Source organism: Polypterus senegalus, chromosome 4, assembly GCF_016835505.1.
Source record: "Polypterus senegalus isolate Bchr_013 chromosome 4, ASM1683550v1, whole genome shotgun sequence".
NCBI classification, from domain to species: Eukaryota; Metazoa; Chordata; class Cladistia; order Polypteriformes; family Polypteridae; genus Polypterus; species Polypterus senegalus.
The window spans coordinates 136,938,495-136,961,123 of record NC_053157.1 but is presented as its reverse complement, the minus strand read 5'-3'; the positions used below and the strand labels follow the sequence as shown (position 1 = coordinate 136,961,123).

The window sequence follows — 22,629 nt, the reverse complement described above, 5'->3', positions numbered from 1 at the left end:
TCAAGATAGTTGAGGTCTCATAAGTTTTTCCAAGGTCTCAGACCTTAATTAGCTCATTAGGGCTAGGACTTGTTCATAGTCATCGATAGGAAACCCCAGATGATATGAATTACAAAGCTGTATAAAAGATGTGACTCCTCCTTGTCCCAACAATCAGCAGCCATGGGCTTCTCAGAGCAGCTGCCTAGCACTAAGAAAAATAAAACTGATGCTCACACAAAATATTAAATAAATGTCTCATCTTTAACTTTGTTTTTTGGTGATCAGTTTATCTTCTGCTCACTTAACTATTCACAGTAACCGATACTTTAAGCAAGGATGCCCAAATTTTTACATACCACTGTATATAATGTTAGAAACTATTTTAAGTGCAGGCTGTATTTTCAACCAAGCAGCATTTTTTCAATTTTTATTCTTTTGAAATATACATTTGACAGATTTTTTTTTATAATTTAAAATTAAGATTCTAGCACAGAAGCCAAGGTTACAAAAAAAGTACACACTGATTCTTCTAAAGCTTCAAAAATAGCACGTGAACAGAGAATAAAAGGAGGAGCATAACTGGCATAACGATTTGCAGGATTTATAAGCCTACCATTTACTCTAAATAGATTTAGTTTAATTGTAACAGCCTCAATTGTGTGCCTAAATAACATTAAAATATTACAAAAAAAGCAAATGAATTTAATTCTGCCTGAATGAGTAACACTTTCATTTAAAACACTTGCTGAAATATTTCTTTTTTTCCCCCTGAAAGTTTCCTTCGGGAAAAAAACAGCAGGTATAAGAAGTCTTGAATACTAAATCTAAATTAAAACATACAACTTCTAGATTTTTATGTCCTTTGTAATATGAACTGATTTTAAAGTTGAAATCTTACCACTATACGGAGAAATCTGTAATTCCACGTTATTAAATCGTGGAAATGGATTTCATGTATCTCTGCAGTCTGTACAGCAAGACTTGGAATACTAAGTTATGGTAAACAACACATGCACATCAGTATGTCAAAAAACTTAGTTCTGGGTGATGCCTTATATTATTAAGCTTTATATTTAAAGAATGAATTACAAAAGAACATCTGAATTATATTTTCTGTTTAAATGTGCATTTCAAAAGTTGGGAACTAAATGCAAGTTGCTATAGAACAATGGCCACTATATCTCTGTACCAACTAATGTGCGGTTTTCATAACTATTTTCTAACATGTCCTACATTTAAATTTATATTGAACGTGAATCAATTTCATTAATGCTGAAAGGAGTTTCATGTTAATCGTTAACTACAGAGAAATATCCTCTGCATCAAAAGTTTTTAATACATCAAATAGAAAAAACGTAATCAAAAATTTTAATCTTTCACTTTCTTTTGCTCAGAAAGCTTCACTTCACACTAGCACTGCATACACAGCACATAGTTACCCATATTGCATGCTTCTCTTAACACTATTAAAATACATCAAAATTTACTATAATCGGTTTTTAGGCACTCCTTTAAACTGCAGTCCTAGTTTGTACAGTTACCAGAGTACTTAATTTTGCAATGCTTGCTTGATATAAAGCTCATAGTTTTTTTGTAATATGCCTAAAACCAAAATGAGTTCAAATACTCAATATAATATAGATAATATTAAGATTTTTTTTTTTTTAATTTAAATACCATTAATTACTTTAGGTGGAGTAAATTGTTATTCTAAGTAAAATACTTCTGGTTACTGTGCTGTAATTCTTTTAGTTATTTATTTTCTCAGTGATAAAGTCAGCATTTAAAAAGAAAAAAATATTTTACCATTTAATTACATGGTGCAGCTACAGTGTCTCATGGCACAGCATTCAACCTGTCAACAGCACAAACATGTTCATGCATGTGCCTATACTAAATTTTAAAGATTATATAGTCAGTTAAATTTAGGCAGGTGTGGCCAGAGGATTAAAAAAAAGTTAAGGGGAATAAGTATCTCTAGTATGAAAGAAAACTGCAATACTATACATCTGCTAAAACTAAAGTAGTAGAGTGGATTGGGAGTGGCCGCATTAATGATGATAAAATGAATCATTACCTGCAGTATTTAGAAATTATTTTGAAGTCTGGGAATTCTAGATATCATCTTCAATTGGTTTTGCTATATTTGTCATCTGCTGATTGATATACAGTATGCCTTTGAATATTAAATGAGTCCTCAAAAATTTTTTCACACTCAAAAGATTGTAAAACTTAAGAGTATCCAAACAAATCAGTGTATATCATGCCAAATCAAATGAAACAAATAAAAAATGTTAAATTATTGAAAAAGTATTCATATCCAATATGAATATGAACCTAACTTTGCTCTGGTTCAGTGTGTTACCTTACCAATTCATTCAATCTGTCAAAGGTCTCTCTTTATCTGTGTTAAGAAATGGGTGGATCACATTGTTCTCAGTTAATTTATGAGGGCAAGAAACCCTAAGGTCAAACAGTATTTTAGAGATTTTTCATGAAAATAGAGTATTTTAAAAAAAAAAATAAAAATTAGGAATGTAATTCAAGAGACGGTACAAGACTATCTCAAAGGCACTGAACTTAACCAAAGAGTTCAATGCAGTCAGTACAGAAGTGGAAAAATATTACGCTACAGGCACAGCTCAAATCAGGTCATCCCTCTAAATACAATCACCAAACAAGTATGGCACTTGGTCTGAGAGGCTAAATTTGACACCAAATGATACTCCGTTTCATTGCTAAGAAATGGCAGAAAGTTTTGTGGTCTAATGAGACCAAAGTGGAATTTTCGGGATTGAGCATTTTGGGCCCATTCATACTTTAATAAGTGTTGCAAATTTCCAGCATGCATCTGCCGTTTTTCAAGATGTTTAACATTCTGCAAGCATTTTCCAGGTGTTTTTCAAGCACTTTCAAAGAAGTGCTTGACAAGACTTTTCTTTTTGCTGCTTTGTGGGTTGTGAGATCATCATGTCTCCAGATTGTCTTCTACAACTTTAGTGGTTTTAATCCTGGCAATCACAGTACTGAAGAGCAGGTGTCAGCAGCATCATGAGCACAGATATTGAGTTCTCCCAGTTCTGCAAAATTCCAGGATTACACACTAGTTTGTAATGAGCTGTATGAAATAGTGTTTTTATCATACTTCCAGAAGTTTATCCCCAATACACACGGAAAAAAAAAATCCATTGTGTTATTTCTAAAAAATAAAAAAATATTGCCCTCTGCTGTCGGTTCAACATGTGGATAACATATAATCAAGTAAAAATAATTCAACAGACCTTCTAATCACCATTTTACATTTAAGCCTGTATGTGCGGAGGGGAATATTTAACCTTCCCAGTTAGGACAACAGGGAGCCAGTGATTATTCCAGCAGCACTGAGTGCAAGGAAAGATGCAGAGGTTTGCTGCCTCTTCCATTAACAGAAACCTATTAATAAAGTGATACTTTAGTTTTAATTTACTAGCTATGCTATCTGTCTAAAACAGGTTGAAATCCAAGTAATTAATGTAGACCTCAGCGTGAATGTATGCAGTTCCCTTTCCAATGCATGTGTCTGTTATATGCCACTTGGTATGGGATTTTTAAAAGTAGTCATAATATATGTGCGATGCGCCATCTAATGGATAGTTAGAGGCATAGAAACTGGAAGGACACATGAATAGTCAAACGGACAACTTAGATATAGACATTTCGAAATAGTGTGATCTGGTGGTGCCGAAACAGATATTCATACCCACGGATGGGTAAAAACTGAATTTAAACCTATAACTTTTATTCAGTTCTTGTCACTTTATTGGAAGGTACTTGCATACTTAACCTCTGCATCAATAGCTATCACTACTCACTAGGCAACAGTGTTGATTAGCAAATTTCGCCAAAGCGTTATTCACAGCACATTTGCAGCATTCACCTTGTTGTTGGAATTATTTACTGATAATTTGGCAGGTTTAGGAGAACCTTTTTCCCAGTGCCACATAATGTTTTGTGAGGCCTGCAGGACACCCCCCAGAGCTGTAACAGCCAATATTGCATGGAACGACCCCTCTCTCCGGTATATAATGCTGATCATTTGCATTACAGACTCTGTGGGACTTACTTAATAGTTAATGGTAGAACAGATAAGTAAATAATGCAGGATCGCAAGTCTATTTTTATGAAACATATACAACATAAATGAGTTATCTGTGCTTGTCACCAAATGTGCAGATCGATCTTCGAGTTCCACGTTAGTATAAGAGAAGGAGGTGCGCGGCCTATGCTTGCATAATTTGCCATGTGGACATAAACTCAAACCCTGAAGCAGCCTGATGAAAACACAGGGGACTCTACAAAATAACGAAAGATTAATTACTATTTACAAGGCATTTCTATCTTTTTGATAGAAGAAAATGTGCAAGGCATCAGCAGACAGTTTGGAGAGCCTCCAGAACAACTTCAAAAAATAGAAAGAGTGAGCGAGCGGATTTGATTAATACACACTACTTCTGCCTTTAAGTACTACATATTTTTTCTAACTTTTGACTGTGATTTTGGTATTTCCACTTTGCTTTCATGAAATATACGATTGTAGGTCTCTGACTGCATTCTTTCTTGTTTGATCCAACGGAGGCACAATGGTGCAGTGGTTGGCACTGAATTTCAGGTCACCTTTTTGGCCACAATAATTGGTCCAGTATAGTCTTTAGACATTTCCATTGCCCTCAGAGACACTTTAAAGATGATTGCACCATTATAATCCACTCAAATCTAGTTCAGTTAGTTCCTCCCCTTTGATTTTAATGCATTTTGCCGAGCTCAGAGACATTCACAAACACTTCCACGATTTCTACAAACAAACACTGTGGGGTTAGTTCATCACTACTCAGCAAATGACAGACACGTGTGCCCGACGACACCTGCATATTTTTTTTTATTACAATGAGCTGCTTTATACCTGGCTCATCCAGGAAAAGGCAGCGAGTTGCTAAAAACTGCCACAAAATGCCCTTTTTTCCTAGCATTTTACAAGCACTGCCATTTATTTCAAAGGAACAAGAATTTGGCTAAAAACACCCAAAACTGTTGCATGCAGCTTTCTAAAACACTTGCGACTAAAACGCTCAATTGGGGATAGTGTCCCCTTGCCATCACATGCCCCTGGGCATGCATTGAAAACAACTTTTGACTTTTACAGGCTGAACAATTATGTGGAGATATACAATGAAATTAACTTTACGCATTGTACAAAAAAGAAATGGGTGAAAAGGAATGATACTGTGAACTATGTTCCAGTGCTTGACGTCGTGGTACTCTACTTAGTCTGCATCTTGCTACTTCTTGCCTTTTGTTATTACGTTTACATATTAGTTAAACTGGGCGGTAGGAGCAATCACTACACTAATATTCAATCAGTGGGGACACAGGGCCCACTAAAAACCACTGAAATATCCATATGTTCAGTCCATGGGGGACTCCTTTACTGATCTGAACAAACATTTTCACTTACTAAGGCATGCCGTTGCTCCTGGCTTGTGTTGCACCTAAGGCTTCAACTGGGCTAGTATGTTGTTCCACCCCTTCACTGTCCTGCTAAGTCAGGGGTGTCCAATGCGTCGATCGCGATCGACTGGAAGATCGCGTTGCATTAAAAAAAAATTTTTTTTAAACATTAGTCTATCATATACAGTGATGTGAAAAACTATTTGCCCCCTTCCTGATTTCTTATTCTTTTGCATGTTTGTCACACAAAATGTTTCTGATCATCAAACACATTTAACCATTAGTCAAATATAACACAAGTAAACACAAAATGCAGTTTTTAAATGATGTTTTTATTATTTAGGGAGAAAAAATCCAAACCTACATGGCCCTGTGTGAAAAAGTAATTGCCCCTTGTTAAAAATAACCTAACTGTGGTGTATCACACCTGAGTTCAATTTCCGTAGCCACCCCCAGGCCTGATTACTGCCACACCTGTTTCAATCAAGAAATCACTTAAATAGGAGCTGCCTGACACAGAGAAGTAGACCAAAAGCACTTCAAAAGCTAGACATCATGCCAAGATCCAAAGAAATTCAGGAACAAATGAGAACAGAAGTAATTGAGATCTATCAGTCTGGTAAAGGTTATAAAGCCATTTCTAAAGCTTTGGGACTCCAGCGAACCACAGTGAACAGTGGAACAGTGGTGAACCTTCCCAGGAGTGGCCGGCCGACCAAAATTACCCCAAGAGCGCAGAGATGACTCATCCGAGAGGTCACAAAAGACCTCAGGACAACATCTAAAGAACTGCAGGCCTCACTTGCCTCAATTAAGGTCAGTGTTCACGACTCCACCATAAGAAAGAGACTGGGCAAAAACGGCCTGCATGGCAGATTTCCAAGACGCAAACCACTGTTAAGCAAAAAGATTACATTAGGGCTCGTCTCAATTTTGCTAAGAAACATCTCAATGATTGCCAAGACTTTTGGGAAAATACCTTGTGGACTGATGAGACAAAACTTTTTGGAAGGCAAATGTCCCGTTACATCTTGCGTAAAAGGAACACAGCATTTCAGAAAAAGAACATCATACCAACAGTAAAATATGGTGGTGGTAGTGTGATGGTCTGGGGTTGTTTTGCTGCTTCAGGGCCTGGAAGGCTTGCTGTGATAGATGGAACCATGAATTCTACTGTCTACCAAAAAATCCTGAAGGAGAATGTCCGGCCATCTGTTCGTCAACTCAAGCTGAAGCGATCTTGGGTGCTGCAACAGGACAATGACCCAAAACACACCAGCAAATCCACCTCTGAATGGCTGAAGAAAAACAAAATGAAGACTTTGGAGTGGCCTAGTCAAAGTCCTGACCTGAATCCAATTGAGATGCTATGGCATGACCTTAAAAAGGCGGTTCATGCTAGAAAACCCTCAAATAAAGCTGAATTACAACAATTCTGCAAAGATGAGTGGGCCAAAATTCCTCCAGAGCGCTGTAAAAGACTCATTGCAAGTTATCGCAAACGCTTGATTGCAGTTATTGCTGCTAAGGGTGGCCCAACCAGTTATTAGGTTCGGGGGCAATTACTTTTTCACACAGGGCCATGGAGGTTTGGATTTTTTTTTTCTTCCTAAATAATAAAAACCATCATTTAAAAACTGCATTTTGTGTTTACTTGTGTTATATTTGACTAATGGTTAAATGTGTTTGATGATCAGAAACATTTTGTGTGACAAACATGCAAAAGAATAAGAAATCAGGAAGGGGGCAAATAGTTTTTCACACCACTGTATCCTCCCTATGGCATTTGCCCCTTGATTGACATACAGGGCGGCCAGTCTGAGATCTCTTCTCTTCTAACACACTGGTCATCCCGCACGCAAGATCAAACACGTGAGCTACTGCAAAACTTTGGCTGTGATCTAGTTAGCCTTCCAATTTATATTGATTAAAGAAGGGATTTTAAAAAAATTGTTTGGGGAGGATATGGGCTGGATGTGAAATTGGAAGAGGATTTTTTTTCTCACAATGTCACAATCGAACTGTCTTTGTCTGATCTGTCAATCTATCATTGCTATTCCAAAGAAGGCAAATGTGGAAAGGAACTTTAGAAATTTTCATAAAAACTACGAAACTGACTTCCTTCTGAAAAGCGATCTGAGAAAGAGAAAGGAGAGGGAACTAAAATTGCAGTTAAATCGGACAGCCATCATTTTTCACTCAGCTGAATTCAAAAGCCCATTGAATGCATTATTTGGCTCTACTTATTTATGCAATTCAGCCTTTTCCCACATGAAGATTATTAAATCCAAATACTATAGTGACCATAAATGTATTGATTTGTTACTGTGCCATAACGGTTATTCAGTTATGCAAGGTACGACAACATATTTTATGTATAAAGTATACTCGGTATATATCATTTTTAATGTAGGTAGATCATTTCAACCTGGTCATTTTGATGGCGTTCTCATTTGATAACCAGGATTCGTCCAGCTCTCTGGCACTTTTATTATTGGCTTTAAATTTTACTTGTACATCGTCCCAATTAAATGTATGTCCTGTCGATTTAGTATGCGTATAGATCAATGATAGCGAGTCCTTTTTTCTGACAGCATTGCGGTGTTCCTGTATACGTGTTGCGATTCTTTTTGAAGTTTGTCCAATGTATACCACTGAGCACGAACTGCATGGAATGCTGTACACTGTGTTTCTGCTGTCGATTTCTTGTTTTTAGCATTAAAGAGGACCGTGCGCAGATTGTTCATGGGTTTGTGTGCTATTCTGACACCTGACTTGGCCAGGATGCGTGCTGCACCTTCAGACACATTGTGGTGATAAGGGAGTGAGTGCCAGGTGGGGTGGGGGTTCTGATTCAAGTCAATTGTTTGTTGAGTTTTTTGGCGTCTTCCGTGTAGGCTTCGATTAATGAATGTTTTTGAGTATCCGTTTGAAGTGAAAAGGTGGACTTTTAGCCTAATAGGCGGACCATCCTACAACTTATCAAAAAGACTTTTCCAGTTACTCAAACATCTAACTTATGACTCAGAATATTCTGTGAACAGCGCCGAATTGGCATTACAACGCTTAAAAGATGTATCCATCGCCGAGGATTAAATTATGGTCTCTTTTGACGTTGTGTCGCTATACACCATGATACCGATTCATCTAGCCACAGAAACACTATGAATGAAACTGGAAAGTGACCCCACTATAGAGACAAGAACTAAACTGTCAATTAAAGACATAATGCACCTAATATCACTCTGCCAAACAACTCAACTTTCATTTCAACGGCAAATACTACACTCAGAAAGAAGGCATGCCAATGGGATTGCCGTTATCAGGACTTCTAGCAGAACTGGTAATGCAGCGATTTGAAAAAGTGGCTCTATCTCAGTTCACACCCAAAACTTGGATACACTATGTGGACGACACATTCATCATAATAAAAAATGATCAACTGAATGAATTCTATAACCACATCAACTCAATATTCCCGGCAATCCAATTCACAATGGAGAAAGAAATTAACCGACACCTCAGTTTCCTGGACATCTACATTGAAAGAAATAATGATGCCACCCTAACCACTAGTGTTTACCATAAAGAATGCTACGCAGACAAGATATTACACTTCGCCAGCAACGACCCGATATCTCATAAACGGAGCTGTGTTAAAACTCTATTCAGAAGAGACCCATTGTAATACGAAGGAAACAAAAATGAGAGAGACGCTATCTCTTCCACCTTTTCACTTCAAACGAATACTCACAAAACATTCATTAACCGAAGCCTACACAGAAGATGCCAAAAAACACGAAACGCAGTGAACAGCATTCCATGCAGTTCGTGCTCAGCGGTATACATTGGACAATTTTCAAAAAGAATCGCAACACGTATACAGGAACACCGCAACGCTGTCAGAAGAAAGGACTCCCTATCATTGATCTATACGCATACTAAATCAACAGGACATACATTTAACTTGGACAATGTACAAGTAAAATTCAAAGGCCAGTAAGAAAAGTGCCAGAGAGCTGGCCATATCCTGGGTATCAAATGAGAACGCCATCAACAGACACTTGGACATAAATCCAGCATATGCAAACTTAAGAACATATTCATAATAAACAAGACTTCACACCCAATACCCCCCCCCAATCCCATAAGTTATTGCTATATATTGCCTTTGATTCTTGTAGGTCTAAGCATTATCCTCTAATGAAGACCCCTGGTAGGGGTTGAAAGCTCAGGAATAAAAACTACTTTATGATACGCGATTCATTTTCTCCGTTTGTGGATCTCCAGCTGCAAATATGCAAACCGTATTACAGACCTTCTCTTCTATTATATATATATAAATAAAATAAAAATCTTGGGTCGAGACGTGATCATCTCGGAGAGACACTTTAATGTCACGGGAGACTAGACATTACAACCTTAGGAAGCAAGACCTGTGAGATGGTGACTTTTGCATGTCAAGCCCTACTTACAGACAATTTAAAACAAGTTCACGGACATCTAACCTCGCAGTTGTTGGAATGCTTTTGGCAGACACATTTCATGTGCTCCCAGCTCTTAAAAATGTTAAAAGTTCTAGATGGCACATGAACGACTAAGCGAAGAAGAAAGAGCAGTGCGTTAAAAAGAGACATGAAAGCGTTGGGAGAGAAAAGAAGGCAAAAAAGGATGCACATAAGAACAATAATAATCTATGTGCAAATTCAGAAAATAAGGAAAGTAAATAATCAGTCTGGACACAAAGTGGCTGGTGCGTGGAGCACCCGGGGTGGGCTCCTAGTATGTATGTATGTACAGTGCATCCGGAAAGTATTCACAGCACAACACTTTTTCCACATTTTGTTATGTTACAGCTTTATTCCAAAATGTACACATCTACACACAACATCCCATAATGACAGCATGAGAAAAGTTTGAGATTTTTGCAAATTTATTAAAAATAAAAAAATTGAGAAAGCACATATACATAAGTATTCACAGCCTTTGCCATGAAGCTCAAAATTGAGCTTAGGTGCATCCTGTTTCCCTTGATCATCCTTGAGATGTTTCTGCAGCTTAATTGGAGTCCACCTGTGGTAAATTCAGTTGATTGGACATGATTTGGAAAGGCACACACCTGTCTATATAAGGTCCCACAGTTGACAGTTCATGTCAGAGCACAAACCAAGCATGAAGTCAAAGGAATTGTCTGTAGACCTCCGAGACAGGATTGTCTTGAGGCACAAATCTAGGGAAGGTTACAGAAACATTTCTGCTGCTTTGAAGGTCCCAATAAGTACAGTGGCCTCCATCATCCGTAAGTGTTAGAAGTTAGAAACCACCAGGACTCTTCTAGAGCTGGCCGACCATCTAATCTGAGCGATCGGGGGAGAAGGGCCTTAGTCAGGGAGGTGACCAAGAACCCGATGATCACTCTGTCAGAGCTCCAGAGGTCCTCTGTGGAGAGAGGAGAACCTTCCAGAAGGACAACCATCTCTGCAGCAATCCACCAATCAGGCCTGTATGGTAGAGTGGCCAGATGGAAGCCACTCCTTAGTAAAAGGCACATGGCAGACCGCCTGGAGTTTGCCAAAAGGCACCTGAAGGACTCTCAGACCATGAGAAACAAAATTCTCTGATCTGATGAGACAATGATTGAACTCTTTGGTGTGAATGCCAGGCATCACGTTTGGAGGAAACCAGGCACCGCTCATCACCAGGCCAATATCATCCCTACAGTGAAGCATGGTGGTGGCAGCATCATGCTGTGGGGATGTTTTTCAGCAGCAGGAACTGGGAGACTAGTCAGGATAAAGGGAAAGATGACTGCAGCAATGTACAGAGACATCCTGGATGAAAACCTGCTCCAGAGCACTCTTGACCTCAGACTGGGGTGTCAGTTCATCTTTCAGCAGGACAACGACCCTAAGCACACAGACAAGATATCAAAGAAGTGGCTTCAGGACAACTCTGTGAATGTCCTTGAGTGGCCCAGCCAGAGCCCAGACTTGAATCCGATTGAACATCTCTGGAGAGATCTTAAAATAGCTGTGCACCAACGCTTCCCATCCAACCTGATGGAGTTTGAGAGGTGCTGCAAAGAGGAGTGGGCGAAACTGGCCAAGGATAGGTGTGCCAAGCTTGTGGCATCATATTCAGAAAGACTTGAGGCTGCAATTGCTGCCAAAGGTGCATCGACAAAGTATTGAGCAAAGGCTGTGAATACTTATGTACATGTGATTTCTCAGTTTTTTTATTTTTAATAAATTTGCAAAAACCCAAAGTAAACTTTTTTCACATTGTCATTATGGGCTGTTGTGTGCAGAATTCTGAGGAAAAAATGAATTTAATAAATTTTGGAATAAGGCTGTAACATAAGAAAATGTCGAAAAAGTGATGCGCTGTGAATACTTTCCGGAGGCACTGTATATACATACATACAGTGGAGGAAATAATTATTTGACCCCTCACTGATTTTGTAAGTTTGTCCAATGACAAAGAAATGAAAAGTCTCAGAACAGTATCATTTCAATGGTAGGTGTATTTCAACAGTGGCAGATTGCACATCAAAAGGAAGATCGAAAAAATAACTTTAAATAAAAGATAGAAATTGATTTGCATTTCATTGAGGGAAATAAGTTTTTGAACCCCTACCAACCATTAAGAGTTCTGGCTCCCACAGAGTGGTTAGACACTTCTACTCAATTAGTCACCCTCATTAAGGACACCTGTCTTAACTAGTCACCTGTATAAAAGACACCTGTCCACAGAATCAATCAATCAAGCAGACTCCATACTCTACAACATGGGAAAGACCAAAGAGCTGTCCAAGGATGTTAGAGACAAAATTGTAGACCTGCACAAGGCTGGAATGGGCTACAAAACCATTAGCAAGAAGCTGGGAGAGAAGGTGACAACTGTTGGTGCGATTGTTCGAAAATGGAAGGAGCACAAAATGACCATCAATCGACCTCGCTCTGGGGCTCCACGCAAGATCTCACCTCGTGGCGTGTCAATGGTTCTGAGAAAGGTGAAAAAGAATCCTAGAACTACACGGGAGGAGTTAGTTAATGACCTCAAATTAGCAGGGACCACAGTCACCAAGAAAACCATTGGAAACACATTACACAATGGATTAAAATCCTGCAGAGCTCAAAGGTCCCCTGCTCAAGAAGGCACATGTGCAGGCCCGTCTGAAGTTTGCCAATGAACACCTGAATGATTCAGAGAGTGACTGGGAGAAGGTGCTGTGGTCTGATGAGACCAAAATAGAGCTCTTTGGCATTAACTCAACTCGCTGTGTTTGGAGGAAGAAAAATGCTGCCTATGACCCCCAAAACATGGTCCCCACCGTCAAGCATGGGGGTGGAAACATTTTGCGTTGGGGGTGTTTTTCTGCTAAGGGCACAGGACAACTTAATCGCATTAACGGGAAAATGGACGGAGCCATGTATCGTGAAATCCTGAGTGACAATCTCCTTCCCTCTGCCAGGAAACTGAAAATGGGTCGTGAATGGGTGTTCCAGCACGACAATGACCCAAAACATACAGCAAAGGCAACAAAGGAGTGGCTCAAGAAGAAGCACATTAAGGTCATGGAGTGGCCTAGTCAGTCTCCGGACCTTAATCCAATAGAAAACCTATGGAGGGAGCTCAAGCTCAGAGTAGCACAGAGACAGCCTCGAAACCTTAGGGATTTAGAGATGATCTGCAAAGAGGAGTGGACCAACATTCCTCCTAAAATGTGCGCAAACTTGGTCATCAATTACAAGAAACGTTTGACCTCTGTGCTTGCAAACAAGGGTTTTTCCACTAAGTATTAAGTCTTTTTTTGTTAGAGGGTTCAAAAACTTATTTCCCTCAATGAAATGCAAATCAATTTCTATCTTTTATTTAAAGTTATTTTTTCGATTTTCCTTTTGATGTGCAATCTGCCACTGTTGAAATAAACCTACCATTGAAATGATACTGTTCTGAGACTTTTCATTTCTTTGTCATTGGACAAACTTACAAAATCAGTGAGGGCTCAAATAATTATTTCCTCCACTGTATATACACACACTCAAATACATACTCATTCTCAAGCACCCTGGGATAGATGTTATTTGAGTTTTGATTAACTTCACCCTTTTAAGTGCCCTGTAGATTCTGTTTTCAAGGAATCAGACGAAATTACAAAATTTGCACATGAAAACAGAACTTCCATATATAAACAGAATAGCAAGTTTTCTATTTGGCCAATCTGCATATTAAATCATCAAACCATTGACAACACAAAAAAGTCTGGTTTATGATGTGGCTAAATACACCAAATCAAGTTACACAAGAAATCAGTGTAGTTTTATAGTTACACCAAGTGTATACATGTAAAGTAATATTTCACAAGTTGAATATGTACAGCACAGATAGTGGTTTTGTGTGAATTCTTTTAAAAAGGTAATATATCAAAGTGTCATGCCACATTGAAATCATTAAAGAAAAAAAATTAAAATTTTGACAATAATAGCCAAAGTTAAGGCAGAGTTTACTGGACCCACAAATACACGTGCAATGACCACCTTAAGTCTCAGGTATATCACAGAGGCATAGTCAGTTGAATTCTGCAGCTCGAACCACCAATCACAAGTGCATTAAGAGCTAACTACAGACAGGACTTTGTGGAAGATTTTGATCCAGATGCTCAAGTCCCTGATATAAAATGTCACAGTATTTGTATATACCCATGCACATCCTCCCTTATACTTTAAATTATCTCTAGACAACTTATAATACCTGATACAATGTAAATGCTATGGAAATAGTTGTTAAACAGTACTGTATTGTTTAGGGAAACAAAGTGAAGCAGTTTAAAAAATAAAGGAAAAAAAGCAGTCTTTTTCCCTTGAACTGATAGTGTAAAATGAAATCCATAGGACCTTAATTTTTATTTCAAGCAGCATTTCTCCCTTATTCAAGTATGCAGAAAAATGCAAATTTAGACCACTCTGTATTTCACTGTGTGTGCATTTTAATTCACCCTTATTATTTTCATGGAACACTTAACCTCTTCTGTGACCATTCATTTACTACAAAAACAATGAAATAATCTGTTTGAGAAAAAGGATATAGATGACCCAATATTTCTAGACAACTGACCTTTAGCTTTTCTAATATGCTTTTTAAGAATTGCTCTCATATGCCCTACTACATCCTCCATTTTTATTCTTTGCAGAAGCTTTCTTAATTTCTTATTTATGCACGGCTTATTTTTTTTCTTTCTGCTTCTTAAATGAGAAAAGGCAAGCTTCAAAAGTAAGGAAAAAACTGCAGAGTTATATTTTCCTTACAATGTTTTTGTATGACAACCAAAAGAAAGGATTGATGCAACAAATTCTGAATAATCAGTTACTATGTGGTTTGCAAAGGAAGACAAACTCAAACTGTTCATTAAACCTCAACACCCAATTATTTAAAGTTTATCTGACTGATTAAATTTAATTGACTGATAAATTAATGTTTTTCAACCTCATCATTTGGTACGGAGTCTCTTCGCCGGACACTCTAGGTCACGAATGACCATTGGGACAAGTATAATCACCTATTATTGCTGTCTGCCATCAGATTGGTTTCAAAAAGTATTGCTAACGGAAATCTATTTACAGAAATTCAAAAACTGTGCATGTATCGATAAAATATGCCCCTTGTAAGCTTCCTATAAGTGGAACCAAAAAAAAATAAATTCTCTGCATAAAAGCATTACACAGCATACCAATAAACTGTGATAAAATATAAATAATACTACTACAGCTTGTCAATGTTCATTCCCTATCAAAACAGCAAGACTGGTTAGTCAAGCCAAATATCTTTGAAGATGTGGAGAAATCGCCAAATATAATCAAGATATTGGTTTTTCTTTTACCCTCATCTACTGTATCTGTTTGATGAAAGTTGGGTTATTTTTTATAACACATGCTCCCATTCTGACACAATAAAGTTTATACTGACCAGTAGATATCACAAAATGAATACAAACAAAGGTATAATAGAGAGTGTAAAATGAATACATGCTCTAGTACATAAATCCATGAAACCATATTAGTCCAAGTCATAAAAAAAGATTTACAGGATTTAAACTATTTGGCTCAGCTAATTCAAGATTATTTGTCATATACTCAGTTATACAAGTACAACATGTAGTGAAAGGGGCCCATTTAGGTCACATATAGTTATAAAACAACACTCAAATACATATCGCTATATAAAAAAGAGTTATTAAAAAAAAAAAAAAACACACAACACAGCCCAATCATAAGTACAATAAATCCATTAAAACACAAAACATCAATTAGGATTCATTAACTTTAAAACTCCACCAAAGCAGACAATTATTAACAAAAACTAAAATAATGATAAATTAGCTAAACTGTTACAGAGGGACATGGGCTGCAGATAAAATTTAAGTGTATGATATTTAGATTTGAACACATAATGGGAGGTCTGAAACTTAAAAGTAAACCTTATAAGAAAGGGGGTCATGTCATGCCAATAGTATTTAAGGCTATATATCAAATGTTTGTAGAATTAAGTTAAGGGGAGGGTCATGCTTAAGGTGTGTAGAACTCACTGGTGAGACCTCATCTGGAGTACTGTGTCCAGTTTTGGCTTCCATGTTACAAGGAAAACAAAGCAGCACTCAAAGAGTACAGCAAACTGATTTTAGGACAAAAAGATATGAGCGAGCAATATGGCGAGATTGGAGGAGTTGAATTTTCAGTTTAAGCAAACAGAGGTTAAGAAATAAAATAACTGAAGTGTTTAAAATTATGAAGGGAATTAGTAGTGGATCCCACCTGTTGCTTTACAATAAATTCAAGAACACAGGGACACAGCTATGAACTTGAGGGAAGATTTTGCACAGTGCTTCAAACCTTTTTATTCATACAAACAACCATAAGCACAGGGAGAAAATACCAAGCAGTCTTGAGCAAAGTAGGACTTGAGCAAAGTAAGATTTTGCTTGTTGGGCCTAACAGCCTGTTCTCATCACAATGGGCTGCCTTTCAGGAATATAGTATTGTTAGAGACTAGTAAGGGAAGGAAAATTCTATTTTCCTGTAATGCCTTATTGCAGGATTTAGTGAAGCACGGCTGAGCAACTAAGTATAAACTATATGATGAGCAATTAAAATCCAAGTAGCACATAATTTTGATATTGATACAAATGTTCCAAAAAACAACTGTTTCAGCTTTTTCCAGCATCAGAAGAATCGAATAAATAGTTGGTACTGGACTAATCCATGACTGCAAGTAGACTTATTAATCCAGAAGGCAAAATAATGCAGGAAAAAATCAATTAAAATAATAAAAATGGCTTACAGTAATGATGGAAAAAAAAACAGAAATCACGTCTTGAAATACTTTGTCTCCAAGACAGGAGAATTTCAGCAGGAATCATGCTTATTATTTAAAAACCAAAAAGTCAAAAACACACATACAACCTTTCATTGTTACCACTTTTATCCCATTATGAAGTCAGTTCAAAAACAGCTTCATGCATGCTTTGTGAGCACAATGATCTTGACCAATCAGATGTGAGCTTTAATCATTCAGGAAATTGTGTCACGATATTGTAAGACAAGACAAAATGACGATGTGATGAATCACTTTAAGATTTCCAGTATAAACCCTAGAAAAGAACAGAGGCTTCGCCATTAGTTCTCCGATTACGTCGCGCACATCCACAGATGTGCTTTTAAGCACTCATCCATTTTCTAACTGGTTTTGTACAGTTCAGCAGTTGTACAGGTTTTAGCAGAATTTCCAAGTGAACTCATATGTGTTCCATAATATTTTTAATGGATCATTAATGCAAAGTTATTTAGTAACCTACTAATTAGGACATCTAGAAGGCTACTTTTGAAAAAGTAAAAAATTGACAATGAACATCAAATATTTAGAATTAATGAACAGATTTACATGTGCATTGTTAGCCCTGCTTATCACCATTTACATTTATAAATAGTAAATAATTATTTAAATATAAATTATGCCAATAAATGAGAAAAAAAAGTTTTCATTGTACAGTCACTGCCTGTTTAGAAGCTTTAAAGTGCAAAGCTTTACTAAAGTCGACAGTGCAAAAAGTGACTGTTAAGGAAAAGTTTACATAGAATTATGTAATGTACTGCAGTTGCAAAAGTATAGAATGCTAGGGGGCTATGCCCCCTGCTCGCTTCACTCGCCCACCCCCGGGTTTGGTTTACCGACTATGCAATTTAAAGAGATTGTTATTTTCATGGGAATTGTTACATATGCATTATTTTCACTTTTACTCTAATACTATCGTAAAAACAATACTTGTCCTTTATTTCCGGCCCCGGGCGTGGTTAAATCTTTCTCGCAGGATGTATAACGCCGCTTGTTTTGTGAGGGGGGGGGACAGCTGAACGCATGCTAAGGAGATGCTGTTGGATAATCTGCTGTCTTTCTGCTGCTGGTGAGCTGCGTGTTCTTTTTGTCGCACTGCACGTCGATCATTCAAAAGCCTGTACTGCAGCTGTACATTGCCACTTCGCGTCTCTGTCACTCCCATTGTGAAAGTTGGGGGTAGCTGAACGCACGATAAGGAAAAGCAGTCAGATCATCGGCTGGCTTCCTGCTGCTGCTGGCAAGCTGCGTGTTCTGCATGTCATTTGTCGTTGTTTTAAGAGCTGGGAGCACATGATGTTTGTCTGTCAAAGGCATTCCAACAACTGCTTGATTAAATTTTCTTGAACTTGTTTTAAATGTGGTCTCACGAGACATTAAAGTGTCTTCCGAGAAGATCACGTCTCGTCTCCCTCCCAGCATGCATGTGTGTGTGTGTGTGTGTGTGTGTATATATATATATATATATATGAGAGAGAGAGAGAGAGATTGGTTTTACTTCCATCGTCTTCAAGAGATACAAGTTACCTGTCTCCATTATTATACTTTACAAACATTAGCAAGCCACTATGTCAAATATACCAAGCAGCCATATTCATGATGTCCATGAATAAAATCTATGCCAATTTAGTGTATATTTTTTTTTTTAATATATGTGTAATGAAATGAGTCTTAGAGTAGATCCTGAAATCTAAAAGAATGGAAAAGCCTAACTTTTTGGTCTTGTTTCAAGTTAGACTGTTGACATGAAATTATATTAATAAATCTATTAATAATCAAATATATTTTTACTTAAATGTGTTATTGCTAACAATGTTGTCTTATATATCCCCTTGTAGGGTTTATTTTAGTTCATATATATATTTAAATACAACACACATTCACACACCTACTTGAATTATTTGGACAGAATTAGTCATTCATTTAATTGACAAAATAGTATGATTGTTTACAAAATAATCACTTGTGGCAGCATATGCAAACACTAAGCCTAGGCTCATATTTTGACATTTTTTGAGTATAGGGCCATTTCTACCACACTGTATGTATATTTTCAAATTAATTAGTTAACAATATCTGAAACTGAATACATCCTTCGAGGTGGTAAAGAGCCAAGACTGAACTTTATGTGGAAATTTTCACTTATAGGGGGCTCACAATAGCACAATGCGTGAATGTGGCAAGCAGAATACATTGTTGTCAAGAGAACCTACCATTAACCTTTGAAATGATGGGGCGGGGGAAGGAGCACATTCCAGCATTTACCTTCTCACTAAGATGATGATGTCATTCATACATTGCTCTCTGAAAGTGCAACTGTTTGAAGTGTATAGATAAGTAAAAACATACTTCTCCAAATGAAAGATATTATTAATGCATTATAATCATACCAACAATCTCCAAATGAAAGATCCTATTAATGCATTATAATCATGTTAACAACAAATAATCATAGACCCAGAGAAATGCTAGTACCGGACATATATTACTTTGCCTTGTGCAATAATCAAAAATTACAGTAAAGAAAGGAAACTGTATTTTGGTGGTAGAAGACAAAGGTCTATTATGTAAAAATCAAGCACATTTCTAATGAGGAAAAAAACCTATTGTAATAATATACTTTATACGCCCTATTAACAAAATAAAATAAAATCTGTAGTTTTATTCAAATTTCTAACATGCAGTCATGAAAAAATCAAATGAAACATTACTTTTAACCTGATCCAATAGTAGAATATAAAATGGTTTCATTACATAAAAGTATTTATGAAAGTAAAAATTTTTATAAAATGGTTTCATTACATAAAAGTATTTATGAAAGTAAAAATTACCTTTTAATCTATTTGTTATCCTGCAGCTGACTTAATGAAGTGTTGAACATAAGTAACCCATTCAATACAAAATCATCAAAATTTAACAAGTCACTTTTTTTAGTGCTCTCAGTGAAAATAAAACAAATTTGAATATGTTATGTTAACAGAAACTTTGCTCTTGACGGGCTGTACCGTCTAAAGGATATTCCATTCAATACAATGCTGCAAACATACAGTATCTCTTAGTACATTATCATTTATTACTCTTTTAATATACGCCTTATAAATGATACTCATTATGAAATGTACTACACAGACACAAAGATTGCAATATTTAAGAAAAACGTAAACGTGTTCTGAAACGGAAAGTCACCCGCCTTACTATAATAAAAATCCGTTACTACAAACAAATGTGACAACGTGACCAGAGCACCAAACACAAATCTCAACTGCCAAAGTAAGAAGTAATCAAAAATCTGGCGTAAATCGTGTATTTTCTCTTCGTAAAAAACTGTGACAGTCGTGACATGACCCCAAAGAAATACATCGCATTCAAATCCACACGTGTTCACGTTAGCTTATACTTCACAACAATTGTCAAGTCATCATTAATGTTGTCATACTGTTCATTGCAGACAGTTTTTAAAATTAAAAAAATAGATAATGTTGATTCCCCACCCCACCCCCTTTACACCTAAAGAGCATTATAGACTGGAAAACAGGTAACAGAAAAACAAATAAAAGGTTAAAAGTTAACATTAATTGATCTTTACTTTTACCATAATCTTTTACTAGTCATGGCTGCACTAAACTCCAGCACAACGTATCTTCTTTACAACTGTAAGATAAACCAACAACTGGGAGCATTCCGGCATTTATTTTTAAAAATTAACTACATTTTATTTGACCTATAAAACTGATACGCCGACTATACAGGTCTAACTACGATTTAAACTATCCCGAGACGACCATTCACAAATTAAAGACATGTAACTGGCTTAACAATGCCACTTTAAATTAAAAAATATAGTGAGAAAACTCCATGAACCCGATTTGATTTACTGTACATAAATCCAAGCAGAGAAGTTACTCTAGCCTTCCTACACTATTAATTGTTTTCTTCTGCGGCTTTTTGTGCTGTAGGCCTAAACCCTTTTTCAATCCCCAGTGTTTCCTACCGCTGCAGTACGGCGACCCTCGTTGCTATCCTAAGCCGTCGCTTCTGTTCAAGGTGGCAGCAGCTACCCTCCTTTTTCGGGGCCTCACGCGTGTCTGCTTGTGCGCGTGTTAGATGGATTTATTTACTGAGCTGCATCCTTAAAATGCTTGTTTTCCACGGGACGTGTAATCATTTGCTATCGTCTGTGCAGAAAAGCAAGAATGGCTAACCTCCTCGCTCTTGAGGACCTCTTTGAACTCTCGTTTGATCCTCTGCACTGCGATGTTGGCCATGGCTTTGCTGTGTCCCTGTCTGTCGCTGTTTCCTGACTCAGGCCTTCAGCTGCAGCTCCACTTCAGTTCCCCCCTCTCTCTCTCTCTCTCTCTCTCTCTCAATCTCTCACACACTCTCATACACACACACACACACACACACATACATATATACACACTCCCGTTTCAACAATAAAAATGAAAAAAAAGAAACCAAAATGGCGACGCACTGAGCATGCGCAACGACTCGACTCGCCGTCCGGCTGTCAATGGAGACCACTGGAAACAGCCTGAGGGTGTTCGGGTTGTCCTGAAATTGTGAAATGTACTGGAAAAGTACTATTTACAGTGTCAGATCACGAGCTATGTTGTATTAATAGTTTACAAAATGATTCCTAAATGTGCAACCATGCTTAACCAGCTACACTGCATACTTATATTTTTAACATTTTCTTTCAACTCATGTAAATTATGTTACATATGGGATTTTTTAACATACCAATTTTCAAATATTAGCAGTTGTGACTATTCCAATTATTTGGATTACCAGTGGTATAATTGCTAGGATGTATTTTACAAGTTTATAACAAGTACATATTTTAAATAATTTTTTTTCATTTTTTCTTGACTTATGATTCAACACCGAGCTTTACATGTATTACACACTTTTGTTGAGCCGATTCTATTGCATTTTACAAGGCTGATACTGTATTTGCAATAGTGTCAGAGATATTCTAGTAAAATCTCTTAGGAGAAATGACATCTTCTGCTTGCAAAAAAGTTAGTAAAATCCTATAAAATAAAAAATCCTCTGTTGCAAGATGGAGGAACTTTAGTAATTTTCTAGAGAAAATATATCTTGACATACTAATATGTGATATGTGACATCATTTTTACAATCTCCATCCATCAGCTATTATGCATTTTCAAAGCTACTTGTTCCAGTTCAGAATTGCATGGGGTCTATCCCAGCTGCATTGGGCACAAGGCAGGAAGCAACCTTGGATGCAGCACCATACCATTGCAGGGCACATTCACATACACACAGTAAATAGAATCCACTCCATCATAGCTCAGCAATCCTACTTACGTAGCATATCCAAACTGAATGGGCATCCTATGGGCATCCTTTGGTGTGAGACCCATTTCCTCTCGTGTCATCTGCCAAACCCCCCGTCTCTTACAAACACACATGCACACTCACAGCTACATGCATATATACACACTCTCATTTCAACAGCATTAAAAAAAGGAAACCAAAATGGCGGCACACTGAGCACACATAATGTGTCGACTCACTGTCCGGCTTCCAATGGAGACCACTGGAAATGGAGTCTGAGGGTGTTCAGGTCATAAATGAAGTTGTGAAATGTATTTGGAAAGTGCTACTTACAGTGTAAGATCATAAAGTATGCTGTATTAGTATTTTCCTTTAAACTTGTATAAATACAGGTATATTACATATTGGATTAAGCAGGTTTGAGAAAATAATGTTAAAAATATTAACAGTTGTGACTATTCCAATTGTAAT

At 37.2% G+C, this 22,629-nt stretch overlaps 1 protein-coding gene across 1 annotated transcript in view; it reads right to left on the bottom strand.

Annotated features, from left to right (window-relative positions):
* The window catches only part of ube2kb (ubiquitin-conjugating enzyme E2Kb (UBC1 homolog, yeast)), a 56,668-nt gene extending 35,420 nt beyond the window's left edge, over positions 1-21,248 (bottom strand). The window contains exon 1 of the mRNA XM_039751314.1: positions 21,057-21,248. Coding sequence (XP_039607248.1) covers positions 21,057-21,119 — 63 coding nt within the window. The 5' untranslated portion in view covers positions 21,120-21,248. The remainder of the gene's footprint in view (positions 1-21,056) is intronic.
* Positions 21,249-22,629: the final 1,381 nt, after the last annotated feature.